General features: G+C 39.6%; 2 protein-coding genes across 10 annotated transcripts in view; one reads left to right on the top strand and one right to left on the bottom strand.

Annotated features, from left to right (window-relative positions):
- The first annotated feature begins 60 nt into the window (after nucleotides 1-60).
- parapinopsina (parapinopsin a) lies at nucleotides 61-2,449 on the top strand. Its single transcript, XM_028582580.1, has 5 exons — nucleotides 61-388; nucleotides 1,438-1,528; nucleotides 1,630-1,867; nucleotides 1,957-2,199; nucleotides 2,309-2,449. Exons 1-5 carry the CDS (start codon nucleotides 61-63, stop codon nucleotides 2,447-2,449), a joined length of 1,041 nt encoding a protein of 346 aa, XP_028438381.1.
- Nucleotides 2,450-5,510: 3,061 nt separating this feature from the next.
- The window catches only part of LOC114559154 (cyclin-dependent kinase 17), a 39,413-nt gene continuing 24,430 nt past the window's right edge, over nucleotides 5,511-20,493 (bottom strand). For 7 of the 9 annotated variants that reach the window (XM_028583640.1, XM_028583641.1, XM_028583639.1 and 4 more), the window contains 14 exons: nucleotides 19,827-19,952; nucleotides 14,267-14,323; nucleotides 14,043-14,157; nucleotides 13,722-13,816; nucleotides 13,497-13,559; nucleotides 13,128-13,251; nucleotides 12,389-12,509; nucleotides 11,934-12,031; nucleotides 11,666-11,771; nucleotides 10,768-10,810; nucleotides 10,562-10,652; nucleotides 10,403-10,480; nucleotides 9,065-9,716; nucleotides 5,511-7,272 (listed from right to left, as the gene is read on the bottom strand). In XM_028583640.1, coding sequence (XP_028439441.1) covers nucleotides 9,613-9,716; nucleotides 10,403-10,480; nucleotides 10,562-10,652; nucleotides 10,768-10,810; nucleotides 11,666-11,771; nucleotides 11,934-12,031; nucleotides 12,389-12,509; nucleotides 13,128-13,251; nucleotides 13,497-13,559; nucleotides 13,722-13,816; nucleotides 14,043-14,157; nucleotides 14,267-14,323; nucleotides 19,827-19,952 — 1,221 coding nt within the window. In that variant the 3' untranslated portion in view covers nucleotides 5,511-7,272; nucleotides 9,065-9,612. The remainder of the gene's footprint in view (nucleotides 7,273-9,064; nucleotides 9,717-10,402; nucleotides 10,481-10,561; nucleotides 10,653-10,767; nucleotides 10,811-11,665; nucleotides 11,772-11,933; nucleotides 12,032-12,388; nucleotides 12,510-13,127; nucleotides 13,252-13,496; nucleotides 13,560-13,721; nucleotides 13,817-14,042; nucleotides 14,158-14,266; nucleotides 14,324-19,826; nucleotides 19,953-20,493) is intronic. The other 2 variants (XM_028583643.1, XM_028583646.1) reach the window with 1 other exon arrangement.

The raw sequence follows: 20,493 nt of genomic DNA, 5'->3' as shown, positions 1-20,493 counted from the left end.
ACATCTTAATTTTCATACCTGGAGGAATTCAGAGCACTCATCTAATCTACACTGAGAAAGATGGAGCACCTACATAATGGAAACTCCTCATCGTCTCACAGCTCAGTCAACACAGAGCTCATGTCTCGGACTGGCTACACAGTAATGGCCATTATCATGGGTGTGTTCTCTGTGGCGGGGATCGCCCTCAATGTCCTGGTGATCGTGGTGACAATAAGACACAGAAAGCTGAGGCAGCCACTCAGCTATGCCCTGGTGAACTTGGCCATATGTGACCTGGGCTGTGCTGTATTTGGAGGTCTGACCACCACAGTAACGAATGCCATGGGATATTTTAGCCTGGGACGTGTGGGCTGTGTGTTAGAGGGCTTTGCTGTTTCCTTTTTTGGTGAGTCAGTTCATAGTCATGCACACAGTATGCACACTTTGTATTTTTTTTGTCTAAAAGAGGAGTTTGCACATTAAAGTGTTACTTACAACTTGGTGTGATCTAATTTGCAGAGTGGGGAAGGAATACTTTAGTCAAAGTAAAAACGTTTTTTGTTTTAGTTTTAGAGTTAAAAGTAACAATGCAGTAAAAAAATACACCATTAGTAAAGTAATCCAAATACTAGTTAAGTAAAATAAGATAAGTATTATCAACCGAATGTACTTAAATCTAAATATCAGAAGTAAAAGTATTATATATTACGTTATTAAATTGTTAGTGATGCATCAATGCACAGGTAGCATTTCGTAGCTGGTTGAGGTAGAGCTAGTTTATACACCTACATAGTTTAGTCCAGTATTTCCCAACCTATAAGGGTTGGGCCCCCTACAATAGAGCCCGAGATAAATTTGGGGATGTTGGGAGATGGTTAATGGAGTTGGAAAGAAGAAAAAAGTTCTATTACACAAATTTGCATTATTATTATTTTTTTTCACTTTTGTCTAATTTCTGCTTTTTTTGTGTGTGTGAACTAATTAATAATTTTGCCTTTTTGGACTAAATTATGTCACCTAAGACGTTTAGAATAAAGGAAATCACTCTTTGGTGGAACTGCTAACAATTTATAGACATTTGAAATGTGACAAGGAGCCACAACTAATGCTTTAATGTAAGATGTTACAAGCCAAACATGTCTGGAACCAGTACATTTTTAACAGTGTTTCGTATTTTGGAAGATTATCATGTATGTTTCATAGAAAAATCTTAATGAGAAAAGTAATGAGTAATTATAGCTGTCAGATAAATGAAGCAGAGTAAAAAGTACAATATTTCTCAAATATACTAAAAATTGTACTTATTGTACCTATTGCATAGTGCTGAAGTAAATTTGAATTCCCACAACTAATATAACCACTCAATAATTGTTGCAAAGCTAAGTAGCATGATATTTATTTTCCCAAAAAAGAACAATTTAGTCTTTACATATACCGTATACCTTTATTTTTTAGGTATAGCGGGTCTGTGCACAATAGGAATAATTTCTGTTGAACGCTACATAGTGGTGTGCTATCCCATGGGTGCTGTCCTGTTCCAGACCAGGTAAAGTAATGACCATCAATATTTCACTTGGCAGCATCACCCAGAATACAAAACTTTGATTGCTCCAACAGCATGTGACACGCCATCTCTGTTGTCCTCAGACACGCTGTTGCTGGAGTGCTGCTGTCCTGGCTGTGGTCGTTTGTGTGGAACACTCCACCTCTGTTTGGTTGGGGAAGTTTTGAGCTGGAGGGCATTAAGACCTCCTGCGCTCCTAACTGGTACAGCCGGGATGTCGGGAACATGTCCTACATCATCATATACTTTTCACTTTGCTTTGCCGTGCCCTTCTCCATTATCATTGTGTGTTACTCACAACTCTTGTGGACCCTCCACAAGGTAAGCAATGTAAAAGTTGGGCATGGGGAATTCGGCAGTTTGCACTAAGATCACAATAAAGTCTTTTTGCTTGTATTTTGGTGTCCTAGGTGACCAAACTGCAGATTTCTGATGCTGGCAGCACAAATCGTCTGGAGGGGCAGGTGGCACGTATGATAGTGGTGATGGTGTTGGCTTTCCTAGTGACCTGGCTGCCATATGCTGCCATGGCACTTGCTGTCATAATGGACTCAAGTTTATATATTGACCCCATCATCGCTACCATACCTGTCTACTTTGCTAAAAGCAGCACTGTCTACAACCCCATCATATATATTTTCATGAACAGACAGGTAATCCTCCATCATGCACCTTTATATTCACACACACAAAGAAAAGGAATGTATGTGTATATCATAATCATAGACTATTATTGACCATGTGCTGTATGTGTGTTTTCAGTTTCGAGGATACACTATTTCCACTGTCCTGTGTGGATGGAACCCGTGGGCCTCAGATTCAGAAATTACTGAAGGCGAAAACACGATGGCTTCTTTCATCAAGAGCCAAAGAGTCTCAACTAAAGAATCTTTGAAAGAATAAAAGTGAACATGAATCCGTATGGTGTCACTCCCGTGGTAGCACTATCAGAACTACTTTCCAACATTAGGCATCCCCCTCTGCATTGGACTGCAAGTAAACTAATTTTATAACTTGAAGAAAGTATCTAATACAAAATATATGTAGTCATCACCAGCGTAACAAACTGATATAAATGATTGAAATGATGGAGGCTGTACTAATTAAGTGTAGTCCCATTTTAAAACACATTAAAGCTGATGCTGTCACAACTTTTGATGTATTCTGACAATATATCCATTTGTCTTAATCTCTGTCATGGGATATTGTTGATCATGTATCATCTCACCATGAGGAGATGAGTCAAATTCGGATTAAAAGTTTTAAAGATTGAAGATTCAAATCCACATTTACACAAACATTTTTTGTGAACTTCATACGTGTTTTAGTAAAATGCATGTGTGACAGATGGAATAATGTGCATTACTAGCAAGTCAGATAGTGACAGGTAGAGTTTAATGGCCTCATATTGAGTAATTTTTATATTTCATGTTCATATCTAACTATTTTTTATGTATAGGATACTATGTGGTTGTAAAGTTTACTGTCACTTGCAGTAGTTGCAATACAGTGTGTTTTCCTATGGTTTATGTTCATAAAGTCATCTGAACACCAGCAGTAATTAGTATAAGTAGTTTCTGGAGGGCTCCAGCAGGGGGAGCGTAGAACTTGTGAGCTACATGAAGTGACAACTCGCTCCCTTATAGACCATCATGACATGCTACTGTAGATAGCTGTCTTGATGTAGGCTACATTTTCTTGGGTTGTATTTCAGTACTGTAGATATTTAGCAGTAAAACTGTACACATTGTGACATTTGTAGTGGCATTTGTGTTCATAGTATGTGAATATTGATAATCCAGTCATAATTAGGGTTGCAAAGGGGCAGAAATTTTCCGGTAAATAAAAAAAAAAGCTGGGGAATTTTGGAAACATTCCAATTTGGAAACTTTCATGGGAATTAATGGAAATTTACGAGAATTAACTGGAAATCTTGGGTAATTCACACAAACTCCATCTTATACAAACATAAATGTAAACATTTTGTTTTGTAATAATCAGACAGACATATACAGTGAATACAAATGGTGAGTTATTCGTCAGTAGAACTTTGATATTCTTTCACTGAACAACAAAAAAAAAGAATGTTGAATAAAATAAACATCTTCCCTATGCCCCCTCCGCGTCTTCAATCTGTTTTCAATCAGCTGTAGAATGTTGGATTCTAGAAATGATCTGTGCAGTGGGTGTGGCATCAATAGCCCCCCCACACACACACACACACACACACACACACACACAAAGAAAAAAAAACTCCCATATTTTAAAAACTAAATGTTGGCAAGTATGTAGTAGCCTATGCAGATTACTGCGTGTGTGCATGTCATTGACAAATATAGGGAGGACATTCAACTGAAGTTGCATTAAATCAAGTTGTTTTAACCAAGACTATGCTGCAAGATGGGTTTTTTTTCAACTACATTTAAGTTCCCTGTTATAGACTAACAGTATTATAAGCAATATTAAAAATATCCAGTTTATTCCCATATATTCCCGTTAATTCCCATGGAAAGTTTCCAACTTTGAAAATTCCCGGAATGTTGCAACCCTAGTCATAATAGGCATGAACTGAGGAAAGTTTGTGTCCATGCATCTTTCACTCAAATACTTGATTTTCACTTTGGTTAGGTCTTTTAGTCAGTAGCTGGATTACTTGGGTTAAGAGGCTTACATATAGGTATAGCGTACGCTATAAGAAAACACATACGATAAGCAAAATAAGAAAACATTTAAATAAGGTTTTGCAGCAAGCTGCCAAAGCAAATGTAAATGTAGTTGATGTTGTAATTCTATCACACTTTCAAAGGATTTATGACAACCACAAAATTAAATTACATGATTTTTATTTTTTTTGTTAGGTGCTTCTTAAGGTCTTTGCTCAAACATGGTATACACACCCCTCGCACACAAACAGACCTTTGTCACCTTTATGGCTTTCATTGATATAAATCCAAAATAATCAGTGTGTTATACTCCTTTGCAACATGATACTTCACTCAAGCCTTTTGGATCCAGCATTTTAAAGAGCAAGAAAAAGCCTGTCATCACTATAGTCAAGTCTCACAGTTTGATCATTCACAGTCATTATTCTTGCTCCAAAGAAACACAAATGCAATCATACTCATCCTATTACCTTGGCTTTTTATTGATTACAGAAATATTGCTATGACTTTCAACAAAAAAAAGCCAGAGTGTGAATAGCTGTATTAAACCTGTACACATATATATATATATATATATATATATATATATATATATATATATATATATATATATATATATATATATATATATGTACATGCTACATACTGTCACACTCTGGGTAAATAAGTAGTCCTTCTGACAGGACAAGACATGGGATCACTCCACCCTTTCTGAATCTGTTTCAGAAAAAGATGCAGAAGTGACCCAAGGTTGGTGCCTGAGGAAAATGAAACTCCAATCTACACTCATCTTGTAAGATACAGTACATGTTGACTGATTGGTGTGTGAAACAGTTGTGTGCTTGAACACCTGGTGCTTGGAGGATTGACCTTGGTCCTGTTGTTTCTGGCAGCTTGTGACAATATCAGCAGGAAACAACAGCTGTGTGTCTGAGTGCTTCAAGTCTTGCTAAATACTCAGAGATGTTAGCGCCCCGTTATACAGGCTAACGTAACAGTTATATACTGTACTATACACATTGAAGTTAGAGTCAGATTTGTCAAACACACCTTCTGGTCCTAATGCTGGCAGCACAAGCCATTGTTGCTGAATACTGTGTTGTCATTGTCTTCATCTTATTTAAGAGTACAGTCTCCAGACTCATTGAGTAGCCATTACAGGTAATGGGGTGTTTGGTGTAAAAAACAAAACAAAAAAACAAATGGAGGTATTCCTTTTCCAGCAGCAGCCATTTCACATACCAACTGAGTGTTTTTAATACACAAACATGCTTGAAGTAGATGACAAGTAGAGACATGGGTAAAGTAGTCACAGAACAGCTATATTATGGTCAAATTAACAGAGTACGAATGACACAGAGGACTGACAGGTTGATGCTGAGAAATGACTCTTCTCCTTCACATACAGTTTTAATTAGCTTTGCAAAAGGGTTTCAAGTCATGTAAGACATACTCTGCTCTACTGGGGAGACAAGACCAGTTGTACCTCAAAGCATCCACGAAAACGACACTAGCAATAAGTCCTGAGCTTAAGGAATGTGCAACACGTCCCCAGCCAGTCACCACACTGTTCCCCTGGGAACAAAGTAAAGACTGAGAACAGCATCCTAAAAGTATCATTGCTTCTGACAGGTAAAAAGTATGGTCATATATACAGATTGAAGAAAAGAAAAAGAAAAATTGTAAAAAGAAATGCAAGTAAAGTTGAGCGGGAGAGGTTTGGGGTTGTTCAATTGTCTATGATCTAAAGAGGTAAAATCAGGTGCAAAGATAATGTTTCAACATCAACACCTGTACATCACACAACAAATCAAGACAACTTCTGAATCAAGGCAAAAAAGGAAAGGTGGTGTCTAAGAGTAAGCAGGTGAGAATTTGTACATTTCCCTAAACTCTCTGTCCATACAGGTTGTCCTTCTTGGGTACTGAGACAGCAGCGTCTTGCAGCATAGTGTTCTTTACAGCGTGTGAGCATGTGACAAATGCAAATATTGCTGACTACTGGTTTGAGAGTGTTTTTTTTTATTAAAGTGTTATTAAAGCATAGTGTCCAATTCCATCGGTGAAGGTAAATACATCTGTCCTATATGGTTAGTGAGTTGTTGTTTCTGTGTTTTTGGTTTGTTATTTTGATTCTTCTTCATTCTAATATCTAGCATGTACTTTACATCCTACTCTGCTTGAGTGACTGATGAGGTAACGTAATGACAGCCAACATGATCTCTACTGGACAATAAGGTGCTAAAGTTTATCTCTGTAAAAGCCATTGATCTACACACTTAACTTTCAAGTGAATCATGTGTGTGTGTGTGTGTGTGTGTATTTAAGAGAGATAGAGACATAGAATGAGAGAAAAAGAGAGAGAGAGATTGTGTCTGTGTGTTGTTTTAAAGATCATGTAATAAAGGGCCAAGAGGTTAGGCGAGGTTGGGTGCAATATTCAGTGTTTGGATTCAGGCTGAGGCGTGTTATGAAAAAGCAAAGTTCTATAGCTCAGTCTCTTTATGTACAGCAACAGTTCGAACAAAAAAAAGAAAAGAGAAAGTGACCGGTTTCCTCTCTCATTCTTTGCCTTTGAATCACGTCCACTTCTCACTCCTCCTTCCTCACAGCTCACTGATGCAGCAAGTTCTGTTCAAAAACCGAGTCAGCCCTCCTCCTAAACGCTGCCCTCTTCTGGACAGCAGCAGTAGTAGCAGCAAGGAGAATCTTGTACTCTCCCACTTTTCTTCCAGCATCTGCGCACTTCTCTTTTTTTTTTTTTTTTTCTTCTGTCTTTAGGATTGGGCTAAGTCTTATTTATTATTTTTGTCAAGTAGAAATTCTTCTTCTCTAAATTCTGTGTTGTTTTTGTTTCCATGTTGCTGTATGTGCGTGTTTTCTTCTTCAATGTGTGTGTGTGTGTGTTTATGTGGCAGGGTGTGTGTCTCTCCTTCAGTGTGTGTGTGGCAGGGTCAGTGAATGTATGTCCGACAGGACAGCTCCACGTGTCACTGTCCTCCTCATCTCAGCGCCCCCGCCAGCACTAAAACAACACACTCTGCCTCCTGCTCTTCCCCTGGGCTGAGAGAGAGAGAGAGAGAGAGAGAGAGAGAGAGAGAGAGACGTGAAAAAAAGGATTGGTTTGGATTCATTTAGACACACTAACACACAAACAAAAATGTCACTCCATGCCAGCAACACAAAATATATACTATATGGCCAAAAGCAGCAAATGATCACATTTGAGAACCTGAAAGAATATGTTACTGTTTTAAGTTTTTAAAAATTACATAAATGATTAACCGATTATTGAAATAGTTCAATATATCTTCTGTCGATCAACTAAACATTGCACATTGTTTTTTTTTTAAGATTTATTTTGGGGGGCTTTTCCCTTTAATGACAGTGGAAAGACTGGAAAGGGGGAGAGAGATGGGGGACGACACGCAGCAAAGGGCAGCAGGTCAGATCTGGACCCGCGCCGCTGCAGGACTCAGCCAACATGGGGCGAATGCTATTACTGGGTGAGCTAAAGGCGAACCCTGAATGTGCATTAAGCTGCAATGTCAGCCTCCACTCTTCTGGGAAGGCTGTCCAGATTTTGGAACCTGGTTCCAGGGATTTGCTCCCATTTGTCACGAGAGCTTAGTGAGGACTTGCACTGGTGTTGGGCGATAAGGTCTGTCTCACAGCAGGCGATCCAATTCACCCAAACAGTGTTTGATGGGGTTGAGGTCATGGCCCATATTTGTCAAACTGCTAATAGTGAAATTTTGGACTTGGATTTTGGTGAATGATAAAAGTAAAAATCCTTTACATTTACACAAACATTTCTTTCAATTTAAAAAATACTCTAAAGTTGGATAAAAGTAGATCATAGCCTGACGACAGCAGTACAGAAAAGAGAGCACACACCTTCTAAGACGTGTTTTGAAATGACTACAACATTTATATAAATTACTTTTATTTATTGTTATTTTTTTTGTCATGGATGCAAACAGCAGGATCAAAACTGGCAATGATCATGCATCTTCCTTGTCTGCACTTATCAACGTGATAACTAATTTCCCCTTATAACGTACTTTTCTCTATTTAGTTGGTTTTCTTTTTGTTCCCATTTCAGACAATTCTCTATTATTTCATCTCATTTCATATATTAACCTATTATGAATAGATTGTTGTTTACGTTAATTGCTACTGGGGTTAAATCAACATTACACAAATATGTATTTTTGCCTTTTGGGGAATAAGTCACGGAGACACTTCCTCTGAGCATACATGAGATCAATCATGTGATCATTTGCAAGCTAAATTTTAAAAGTCACTCTAAGCTGAAAAGAGGGATGAGTCACTTGATTAATGAGTCTTATTCTTTACTTTCAGCAAATAAATGGTTTACTCCTAAGTTAAGAATTAGGGCATAATTAAGTGTAATTTTTAGAGGTTTGATAAATAAGGGGCCCAGGGCTTTGTGCAGGCCAGTTACAGTAAGTACTTTCCAAAACAGTGTTTATAGATCTGGGTTTGTGCACAAGACTTTTCATGTTCAAAACGGAAAGGGCGTTCCACAAATTGTTGCACGCTAATGTCTGATAGCACCAGACGCAAAGTACACAAAAGTATGTGGAGAGATACTTTTGGCCATTTAGTGTAGCGGTGGTTATCAGTGCCAGGACTCAAACAATTGGATCATATAGTTCTATAACCTGTGATACTGTGTGTAATCTCATCTTGCTGAAGCGGATTCATACTTACCAGTAACTGTAACACACTGCAGTAAAAAAGTAATCTAATTTGTATATCCATGCTGATAGAAAAATGCATTTATAACACACAACCAACCAAACGCACACAACACCAAACCCTCACTTACAGACTCAACAAAAAGGCTACATCTCTCGCTGCAGAAACCTAAACAGGACTACAAATGAAAAAAATCAAACGACTTGATCAATGTTCTTTGATCACATTATTATTTTTTTTTTTATGAATATGACGTTGCCCCTTTCATTCCTAACATAAACACTGGGAGTGGCTCACTCTGAGAAAAAGAGGATTAGGTAAGTGAAAGCTGAGATGATGCAGGTGGGTGCAGGGCTTGAAATTTGAGGGAAGGCTGGTAGAAGCAAGAATGGGGAGAGAAATTAACAAAATAAAGAGACAGAAAAAAAAAAAATAAAAAGACTAAAAGGAAGTGAGTTTAAACAGGTAACAACTAATGTTTTGTTTTGGTTTAGGGAACGCACGAGGGAAGTGAAATGTACCAGCATTTAGTCCAGTTCAGCAACCGTGATAGCCATACATTAAGTGGGACAAAGTGCAAATGGACAGAAGAAAAGAGACCAGGTGACAACTAAGGGGGATAAAACAGAAGACAGACAGAATGAAAGAGACCGTATTTACCAGAACGGTATGGGCCACTCAGCCAGTGGAAGTGGAGGACAGATTGTGACTCTGAGCCCTGGGATTGGCTGCTTCTCTCTGGAAGTACTGCGAGGGTGCAGAGCCTAGCTTATGAGCCATCGCTTTTAGGGTTTTGGGAAAAGGGGGAAAGGATGGGAATATTGAGGTGTTACGGAGGAGTTGGAGTAGGGCACACAAGGGATACAGAAAGGATTAAGGAGAAGATGAACATTGCGAAAGAAGAGAGCATGGGTACCAAGAAAGAGAAGGGACAGTTTATCAGAACATAGCAGACAAGCAGCGGAAGCAGAAAGAGAAACACAGACTGAGACTGTGATAGAGACAGATACACTGAAATAAATCTAAGCAAATGTCAAAATGGCACATCAGGTATGCACAGGTAATGTATAAGGATTCAGACAAGGGTAAAACTCGAAGTAATGTAGCTAACTCAATGGTTGGGTGTGTTACTTATTTTGGTGAGCATCTTACAATATCCAATTGTTGAATTTACATGTTTAAATTGTAATGCAAAAAATTTCATGGATATGGACTTAAGTGTATTGCAATAGCTGTTTTAAATATCGGGAGTAGGGGATCTGTATGTAGTGGAGGCACAAACCTGGCGATAGACTGGGAAACTGTGTGTGACATGTGTGACCACAGTGACATGAGAGACAACATAAAGCAAACAGAGAGAAAAAGAGAGCAAAGAGGAAGAGGACAGGGAGACAAACCTATTCTTTATCATAATGCCACAAAGCATTCCTCATTTTCCCCTCTATTTATTTTATCTTGGAAGACTTACTTGACTCTGGGTGGACTGAGGATCTCTTCCCTGGATCTTTCTGGAGCTGAATGCCTTTTACAGAGAAGATGGATGCAGCTGAAAACAACAGAGATGGTTGGTGAGACAGTGTTTGTACAGTACAGTTTATGTTTAATGTGTCAGATTGTGTGTACTCACTGTCAGCCAGTGTTTGAACCTGCTCCCCAAAACATTTGAAATACGAGTGTCTGAGAGCATCCTCGGCTGATACCCGCCTCTTAGCCTCAAACTAGGGACACGTAGAGACAAAGAGGGGATATAAAGACAGGATTGTTAGTTTTTAATCCAATGCATTAGGTGAACATATATCAAAAGTATTCATTGTTATGAGCCTTGCTCGTTACCTGTAGAAGCATTGAGAGCAAGTCGTGACCATCATTGTCTATCCTGTATCACAGAAAGCAAGAGAAAAACGGAGAGGGAGGAAGGGAAAGGAGCAGAGAGGGAGAATTGAGTGTAGTCAAATGCTGACTCTGAGGACCCCCTAGAGGTCCCGGATCCCCAGTTGAAGATCCCCGACTTAAAGGATAGGTTCACAATACTCAGGTGCCCATATGAACATTGCAATATGTTTTGCTTGGTGTAAATATTCCTCCTGCCCTAACTGGCCGTTAAGAGATTCAATCCCAAATCAATTTCAATGTAAGTGATGGGGTACAAAATCCACAGTCCTTGTTCTGTGTAAAAATACATTTCAAAGTTAATATGAGGCTTTAGCAGTCTGAGTTAGATAAAGTCCCTCTTTATGTTACTACCCTTCCACCCTAGTCTGGATCGACGATAGTAGTTTAAAGAAATGCAAACAAACCAGAGCATTTTTTCTCCTATGATAGAATGTATCTGTGGAGGAGCCAGACCTTACTTCGCAGCGCTGTGGAGATACGTCTGGCAATGAGAGACTACTTCCACCCTAGCTCAGTAGGGAAAGACACAAAGGGGGGATTTCAAACTAAACCCACTGTAACTATGCAATATATCCACTTGATTTGATTAACGTAGTCTGCCAAAGCCTCATATTAGCTTCAGATATACTATGGAATGTATTTTAGCACAGAACAAGGGCTGTGGAGATTGTTCCACCTTACTTCTATTGAAAGTGCATTAGGATAGGATCTTTCAGTGGAGAGTATGAATAAGGGGAAAGACTACAGCAAGCTAACGTGTTTCAATGTTCATATGAGTGTCTCACTATTGTTTTTAAGACAGACTTTAAAACACAAGCATATATCCACAACTATACACCTGGGTGCGTGGTTGACGAGGGGCTCAGCGTGGTATCGGGGGAAATTGTACGTCTTAAACTCTTCACTGGTGGTGATACCAGGCCAAGTCTCTTCTGTAGGAGTACCTGTTGAAGATAAAGAGAATCAGTCAACATATTGTGTAGAGTGCAGACCCACACACACACACACACACACACACACACACACACACACACACACACACACACACACACACACACACACACACACACAAAAGAAGGAATGTTATACAAGCAATGTCGTCTCACCGAGGATGCGGAATATGAGGTGAAGCTCATCCTCCACAGTTGATCCAGGGAAGAGAGGTCTGCCAGTGATCATTTCATAAAAGATGCAGCCCACACCCCTGGACAAAGGGACAGAAACAGTGGAATAACAGAAGTTAACAATGACAACAACAACCAAAACCTGTGTTATAAAAAACAGTGTTATAGGACCCAATAGCACACCCAAATCCCAGAATGTCCTCCCAACCCACAGTTCAAACTTTGCACCTTAACTAAGAATAACATTTTATTGAGTTTCAAAACAACAGTGACTACGGCAAAAGAACAATTTTGGGGAAAACTCTGAGAATTGACACAAGCTCTTAAGGTGAGGACAAATAGTAAGAAAGAGGCATAAAGAAAGAGACAGAAAAACAGGGGTAGTTTGATGTTTTTCTATAAAACTGTGTATTTGCTATAGATGTGTGTTTGCCTACCACATATCAATGGGTGTAGAGTACTCAGTAGTTCCGAGAAGCACATCTGGTGGGCGGTACCATAATGTCACAACTTCATTGGAGTAGGTCTTTGTAGGAACAGACTTTGCTCGTGCCAAACCTTAATACAAACACAGAAAATTACATTAATTTATTTAAATACTGCTTGTTCATTTCATTTTTGTGGGTGTTGCAGGTCACCCCAGAACTCATCATACCAGCATCAAACTTCAGAAGAACACTTTTTTGTATTTTGACCATAATAAGTACACAACACTAGAGTATACAACACTATGCCATGTTTTGATTATTACCTAACGAGGGCAGTGTTGAGTGGTTAGTCACTTCAACCTGGAGCAGTGTGCTTTAGGGGGCACTAGTTTATTTTTTTACAAAATAAATTACAAACTCTCTGTAAATTACCAGCTAACTGCATTAGGAACAATGTAAAAATGAGGGCTCCATCTCCAACTTAAGTTCCAAGATAAATGGTTAGCATGTAAACATGATTTTATTATCTGTGTAAGCAGATGAATTTGTTCTTGTGTCAACTCATTTTCAGTTTAGACCAGTATGAAGCATGCGTTACAGTAATCGCTGTGTTGATTCTAACTTTGAACATTTTGCAATTATAGCTATCATTGAAGGAAAATAAGATGACAAGTCAAATGAATACAGGAAGTGTCAAAACGACAGCATAAGACTGATGGTGCTTCTAGTTGGATATGTGGTGATATACCAAAGTCTGCCAGTTTGAGCTCTCCTTTTTCATTGATGAGCAGGTTCTGGGGTTTAAGGTCTCTGTGGAGGACCTTTCTTCTGTGGCAGTACGCCAAACCTCTTAACAGCTGGAATAGGAATATCTGGAGAGGAGATGACATAAGTATGACTTGTTGTTACATATTTGTCATTAAAATGTGCCATTATTTCAACACAATGATCAAATAACATTTTTCATTGATAAGCCAAGCTGCTTGCCTTTTCTTTGCTACTAAATCAAGACTAAATGGAAGCTATAACCAGAGAATATTCTAAATTGCAATTGTTGATCAACTACATCACTACAGGATTATCCTCAGTACTGAAAATATGTATTAATTTGCATTACCTTGACATTGTGAACACTCATGATGCTTCCACAGTCATCCATGTACTGCTTCAGATCTTTTTCCTGATGGGGGAAAGAAAGAAAGAAAGAAAGAAAGAAAGAAAGATATTTAGATTAGTTTAATATGCTCTATAAAGACACGCACAATAAACACACACACACACACACACACACACACACACACACACACACACACACACACGCACATGCACAGTACAGACTCACCAGGTACTCAAACACAAGTGTCAGGCACTTGTCAGTGTGGATAATGTCATGGAGAGTGACAATATTTGCGTGCTTCAAGTCTTTCAGTAGAGACACTAGAAGAGGGAGACATATCAAAGACTGTCAGTCAAACACAGACAACATGTGAGACAGCTCATAGTACTCATACAGCTCAGGGAGCTACCAGTCAATACAGATTAGCAACTACTGTATGTCCTGATAACACTGTCAAAACCTTACAAGCTTCTTGACAATATGGTCCCGTGTTGGCCTGTAAGTTGTTTACTTCCAAATCACATGAGTTAAACAGCAGTTCAGTACCTTCCCGGATAGCTGTGCAGGGCGCACCCTCCTCATGCTCCAGTCGGATCTCCTTCAGAGCTACCAAGTTGTCTGTTAACTTGCTTCGCCCCTTAAACACTGTAGCATATGTCCCCTGCAGACGGAAAGCATGTGAATGCAATGTGAAATAGAGCACGAACAAGTATTTGAGGAGTTTGTATCTGCTTAATGTCCCTTTCACTTATTTTCTTTATTGATCTTACCTCCCCTAGTTTGTCCAGTTTGATGTAGGTCTCAAGTTTCCCAAAGCCGATTTCAGACTAGAGAAGACAGAAAGAAGACAGTTGAGGAAGTTATGAACACTATCAATGTGCATTATCACTAAGTCAGTTTGCATTTATTGTGACTACAGCCTGATAGTAGGTCAGGCTAGGCCAGCCACCATGTTTAAGCTAACTATCTCTAGTCTGGTGTTTAGCGCCGCCCATGACGATTGTGATTGGTTTTGGTTTTTCTCCCATCCCGGAATGCTGTGTGGACTTCCAAAGCGCTATGGAGGAAGGTCTGACAAAGCGAGACTAATGTTGGCCTAATCTGAACAAAATGTTATTTGTCCCCAAAGTGCCCTCTACTTTTGCCTCTTTAACGCTACAAAGTGATGTAATTTTCTGTTGCACATGAATTATTTGGCCACAGTAAGTCAATATAAAAAAAGACAATCAAATATGGATCTTCCTTTCTGGATAACTTAATGGGAATATTTACTTAAAAACATTTCTAGATAAATAGATATCATCAGATATCCAGCGGGCATACTTTAAATCTCTGGGTTTATGGTAAATTCTGAATTAATCCTGAACTCAGTTGATAAAGGTCTAGCTGCATAATGTATATGGCCCCTTGGTTTCGGGGTCATGAATTATACATAGATGTAGCTATGTCAAGCTGTGATACCCACGTGAGTGTTCATCCCTTTCCCTGTCACTTCCCCTCACTAATTTGTCTACATCAGGGTTGTTGCAGCCATGTTTTATCTGTATTTATCTCTGCTCTAAACCTACCCATCTCTCTCAATCTTGCTCTGGCCCATCCCATCATGATGCTAATATGAATGCCAGGCCAATGCTTGTCTATGCACATGTATGTGCGTATGAGGGGGAGGGTCTCCAGTGACCAAGTTAGCTGATGAAGCATGTGATCTCTTTAAAGGCATGCCTAAAAGCCCACATCAAAACAAGCTTGCACACACAAGATGACACACTTAGACACTGAAATAAGTGTGTGCGCATGGGTATGCACAAATTTAAATTTGCATAATTAATTGACAAGCATTATCTCCTTTATGTTTTAGAATCAATATCTAGTTTTGTAACTGGTCATTTACAATGCTTGAAAAAAACTGCGGAGATGTGTGTGCATGTACATACAGTATGTGCAGGGGCATGCACTGTACGTATATGACTGTGTTTGTAGGCAAGAGAATATTTGTGATGAGACATGCAGCCTATGCTCAAATGTAAACACACTCAGCCCGGCACGCCCACACACACACACACACACACACACACACACACACACACAGTTCTCATCTCTGTGTTTGTGACAAGAGCTGTCAGGAGCTGTTGCTGAGCTGTGCTGCTCTTTTGGCAGGGGAGTCAGTCTCATAAGCAAAACACACACACACACACACACACACACACACACACACACACACACACACACACACACACACACACACACACACACACACACACACACACACACAGAGGCATTCAAAAACACACAGAACACACACGTTATAGTCACCTCCCCCCACATCAACCCCACTCCAGACAATAAATCTGTGGCCTCTCTCCTTGTTGAAGCGTCTTTACCTGCAGCCCACTCTGCTTACAGCATGCAACTGCACTCTCTGTACCTTACTATCCTCCCTCCTTGTGTGTGTGTGTGTGTGTGTGTGTGTGTCGTGCATGCGTGCGCCTGCGTATGCTTTCGATGGCAACGGGTTCATTTCATTCCCAACGCTCCAGTGAGCTTACTCAGCAGAACTAGGTCACACCAAGTTTTTGTGACAAAATGAAAGCAACATAAAATGAAAAAAAACATGTGTTCTGTCTCAGCCTATACAGGAGCCGAGAAGACATACAGATAGACGGACTGACAGCTGAAGAGAGATGTCCCTAGCTGTGCTCTAATGTGTATTGAGAAGAAAGTCCATTACCTCAACAACATTTCATTTTTTAATAGGGTTTCTCCTTGTGCTGCCTGTAAGAAGGCTTGATGGGGAGAGAGAGGATGGATTGAGAGTATTAAGTGGGAGAGAGAAAATGACAGCCCTCTGATAAAATAGCCCTTTCATTAGCATGATGTAGCCAATCCTCAATACTTCAATCAATCAAGCAATAAACATGTTGCACTGTCACTTTTTACATGTAAACCTGCCGATAGCAACAGACAAGGTTTGACTCAAAGAAGTGGGCCAACACTTGAGCTCAGTTATGATTTTCTTTTCTTTTTATATCACTAAACAGTAGCATAATATATAGTATGATATAAAATAGCATAATACAACCAAGAGGAGACAGGGCACTTAAAATGATGTCTTGCCTAATTGGACATTATTGTCATATCATCACTCATTAACAAATATTCTGTCACTGCAGGGTTGAATGGGTTAGAAAAAAGTGAGTGTAGCATAGCATGGTTAAGTGTTCTAGTTTGATATAAAATGACATCTCTTTCCTCAGCACCATGGAACACTGAATCTCATTGGACCCCTTTGAATAATTGATTATCAATGAGCAGCAGCAAATGGAGAAAACTGATACCAACCAACTTCACTTACATTACATTGGAAGCGATTCAAAGATCAAAATACACGGTTTCAATCAGTAATGGGACACCTGATGCATGGTCTATGTTACGGTAACAAATGACAAGACACTGATAGCACAAACGCCATTACATCAGTGTGCTTACAAACATATTGTCACTTTTAAGCTTTCACTTATTCATTTTCGTTCTTTTTTAAACACAGTTATATATACAGTATATACGTTCACATTTGGGCAGACTTAGGGGTTAAGACGCTGTTTCTGTGCCAACATTTTCCAAACTGTTCTGGGTTGTGACCCATCAAACGTTGTTAGTTCCAGCAACAGGTTTTAAACTGACTTAAGGGGCAGCGTTAAACTCTATGAAGAATGCATTAAAGCGGTGACCTAAATAACTACAAAGCTCCAGCTTACGTCATGTCAAAAGTAGGCCTGAAACATACAGTGCAAATAATGTACTGCACAGGAAAAAACATATTTCTGCAAGCGTGCACTACACTATATAAAGTAAACAATATTATGCTCTCTAATAAAAGAAAGCTAGCTGTGCTGTAGCTTTCTACATACACTCAGCAAGGTGACCAAGATGAAAAAAAACAATGTTTCCTTTCCTGCTATTCAACCGAAATCTATGTACACACCGGTTTTAAATTTAATCTCAGATGCCATTTATCTTTTCTTACACTACCATCTCTCCAACTATTTGTTGATCCTTCTTGTCAACATCTTCCCACACTTTAAATCATGTCTTGTCTTTTATTCTCTTAAAATCCTCTTGGCATTCCTCCTTACTTCCTCTCTGGCTCACTTCAAGGTGTCCCGTTGTGTAATCCTTGTCAGGAGAGGAGCTGCAGCAGATGAGTCTGACACTGCTGCTGAATTATTGATTGATCTATTACATCACATGCATACAACAACCCTAAAGATACACAGCCCCACACACACACACACACACACACACACACACACACACACACACACACACACACACACACACACACACACACACACACACACACACACACACACACACACACAAGTGGACGGACCCAAGCATGTTAGAAAATGTCCGCCACTCATTAACATTGTAAAGTATCTCCAAAGTCTATCCCCTTCTTCTCATCCACCCTTACACCATAAACCTCCCTTCTTCCTTGCAAACCTCTCTTCAAAGATACTTTCCTTTCATCTCTGTGAGACTCCTGCAAAAAAGCAACTTCATCAAATCGCTTTAAGTAGAGAGCCGGAGGCAGGGCACCAGCCCTGTTCAATAATTACAGCAAAAATGGTTGATGGATGGCAAATCCTTTATGCTTTCCCATAGTAGGCTTTTGGTAATCGTGTTTAAAGTTAAACGTATCAGTACAATAGACTGAGAAAAAAAAGCAGCACATGTAAGAGAGAATAAGTGAAACAGAGAGCAGTGCACTTTTGCTTTATTTAAGAGCGCAATGTAACATAAAAGAAACAAAAGACTAATAAAGTGTGACCAAAATAAAACCAAGTGAAAGAGCAGGAGTTCTTCAGCAGCAAAACAAAGGGGTATAAAGGGACATGCTGCATATTCATGAATGTCTGCCTATTTCTACCCATCATCTCCCTCTCTATATATCCAGTAGCCAACCCCTCCCCTCTCTCCCACCCCCAGATTCATACCCATAATGCTCTTGGCCTGGATACATAATACAAAATTAATCCATAATTCATCCCCCTACTGAGCCATTGTAAGCTCTTTAGCATAACTTGTAACAAAAGTGTTTAAAATGAGTCTATGTTTACGTGTTTCCTGTGTGTGAGTGTGTCAGAAGGAATAATGTCCTTAGTCAACCATTTCGGTTGTCCACAATAGCACTGAAAGTTCATATTACTTTTGTTTCGATACAAAGCAGCAGCAAAAGAGCAGCACTCACCCAGCTGTACTTACAAAAGTACCCATGCAGTTTTGACCAACAAATCACCAAAGCAGCTGGGTTGGGGGCCCTGGAGCCCGACCCCCAGCTCTGTAGCCTGATGGCAGGGTCTCTGGGCCTGCTCAGGGGTATTGGAAGGGAGCTGGGGGTGCCCACCTCCCTTCCAATGCCCCTGACCCCAACTCAAAGAACCTTGCTTCGGGTTCCATATATATACATATATACATATATATATATTAGGGCTGTCAATCGATTAAAAAAAATTAACTAATTAATTGCACAATTTGCTGTAATTAATCGCAATTAATCGCTTTTTTAAATTGAGACTGAAGCTTATAATAATGGATATTTAAATGCTAAATCATTTAACTTTGCAAATATGAAGAAAAAACCAAACAAGGAAAGGTTCTGCTAAGTTCAGAATGTTTAATATCTTTCAGAACAACAGCAGCAACAATTTGGCTTATTTAATCCTGCTGAAGGCTGAGAGCAGATTTTTGTCACCGTCCCCGGCTGCTGTCGCCTGCTCTCGTCTACTTTACAGGCGAGGCGCAGTTCATTTCCAACGAGCCTATGTTCAGTCGGCGGCAGGGCAGTCGGGACTCACCCGGAAATGGCGAGCGGAATGAGGTGACTAGTCTTAAAATCTGACGAAAATCTTCTAAACTGACCTGTGTTGAGCTGAAATGAAGACAGATTCAGCAACTGCACGGCCTATTTCTCGCTTAAAATGTTTTCAGAAACATGTTTCAGTGAACTATCTTAGTAGAATATGAGATCGTATTCTGAGCGGCCGCCATGACAGTCTGGCTCTCAATATCCGGAGAAAACAAACCCATGTGACGCGTTCGTCCAATCAGCTGCTGGTTTTCATTACTTGGGCAACAATACAGAGTAGCGCCGCCTGCTGTTATGGAGACGTATTACGTTTCTCAGCCGCCACATGAAATAAACAAACACAGCTGCGTTAATTTTGTTAATTTTTTTTAACGAGTTAAATATTAATAATTATATTAAATATTGACAGCCCTAATATATATATATATATATATATACACACACACACATTGAGCACTGACCAACGAAGCACGCCGTAGCCTGCGGCTCATGGGCTTATCAAAGGGCGGGCTGTTCATGGCAAACTTCTCCAAGTAGCCCTCCGGTAGCCTGATATCAGCTGGGAGAGACAAACGTTTGTTTATGTCCTGAAACAGAGAGAAAGAAAGAGGGGGGGGGGGGGGATATTCAAGGGGAAGAAAAGAGGTTAAAATATAAATCATACATAAATAAGAGCTTAAAATAAACCAATTGTGATACCCTAACCCTACACATTCAAAACAACTGTCCCATTTACAATTTTATACCACTGAGGCCTGAACATAAGTTGATGTATTATTTATATTATTTGGCATCTTTTAAATGTTCTGTAACATGCACATGAATAAAGCAAAAATAGTCAAATTTTTGACCATCTCAAAGAGACTCTGCATTGACCAGTGGATTAGTGTATTAACCAACCATTATCACCCCATCTAACACAAGTCTTTTTGTGTTCATCACTTATATTCACCTGACATTATGGGACACCATATTTCTTGGCGGACTGTGCCTAAATTGATCACGGTGCTCTGGCATCAAACGTCTCTCTCAAGCCTTGCTTGCTCTGCCTACTTTTGTGCCGCTTAAAAAAACATTTTTCTCCATCTGTCACCTGGCAATGAGTTTGTCAAGTGTGACTGCAGCTCA

The sequence above is a fragment of the Perca flavescens genome, chromosome 7 (assembly GCF_004354835.1).
Source record: "Perca flavescens isolate YP-PL-M2 chromosome 7, PFLA_1.0, whole genome shotgun sequence".
Lineage (NCBI taxonomy): Eukaryota > Metazoa > Chordata > Actinopteri > Perciformes > Percidae > Perca > Perca flavescens.
Note: the sequence above shows the minus strand (reverse complement) of the source record. Positions and strands in the feature narration are given on the sequence as shown.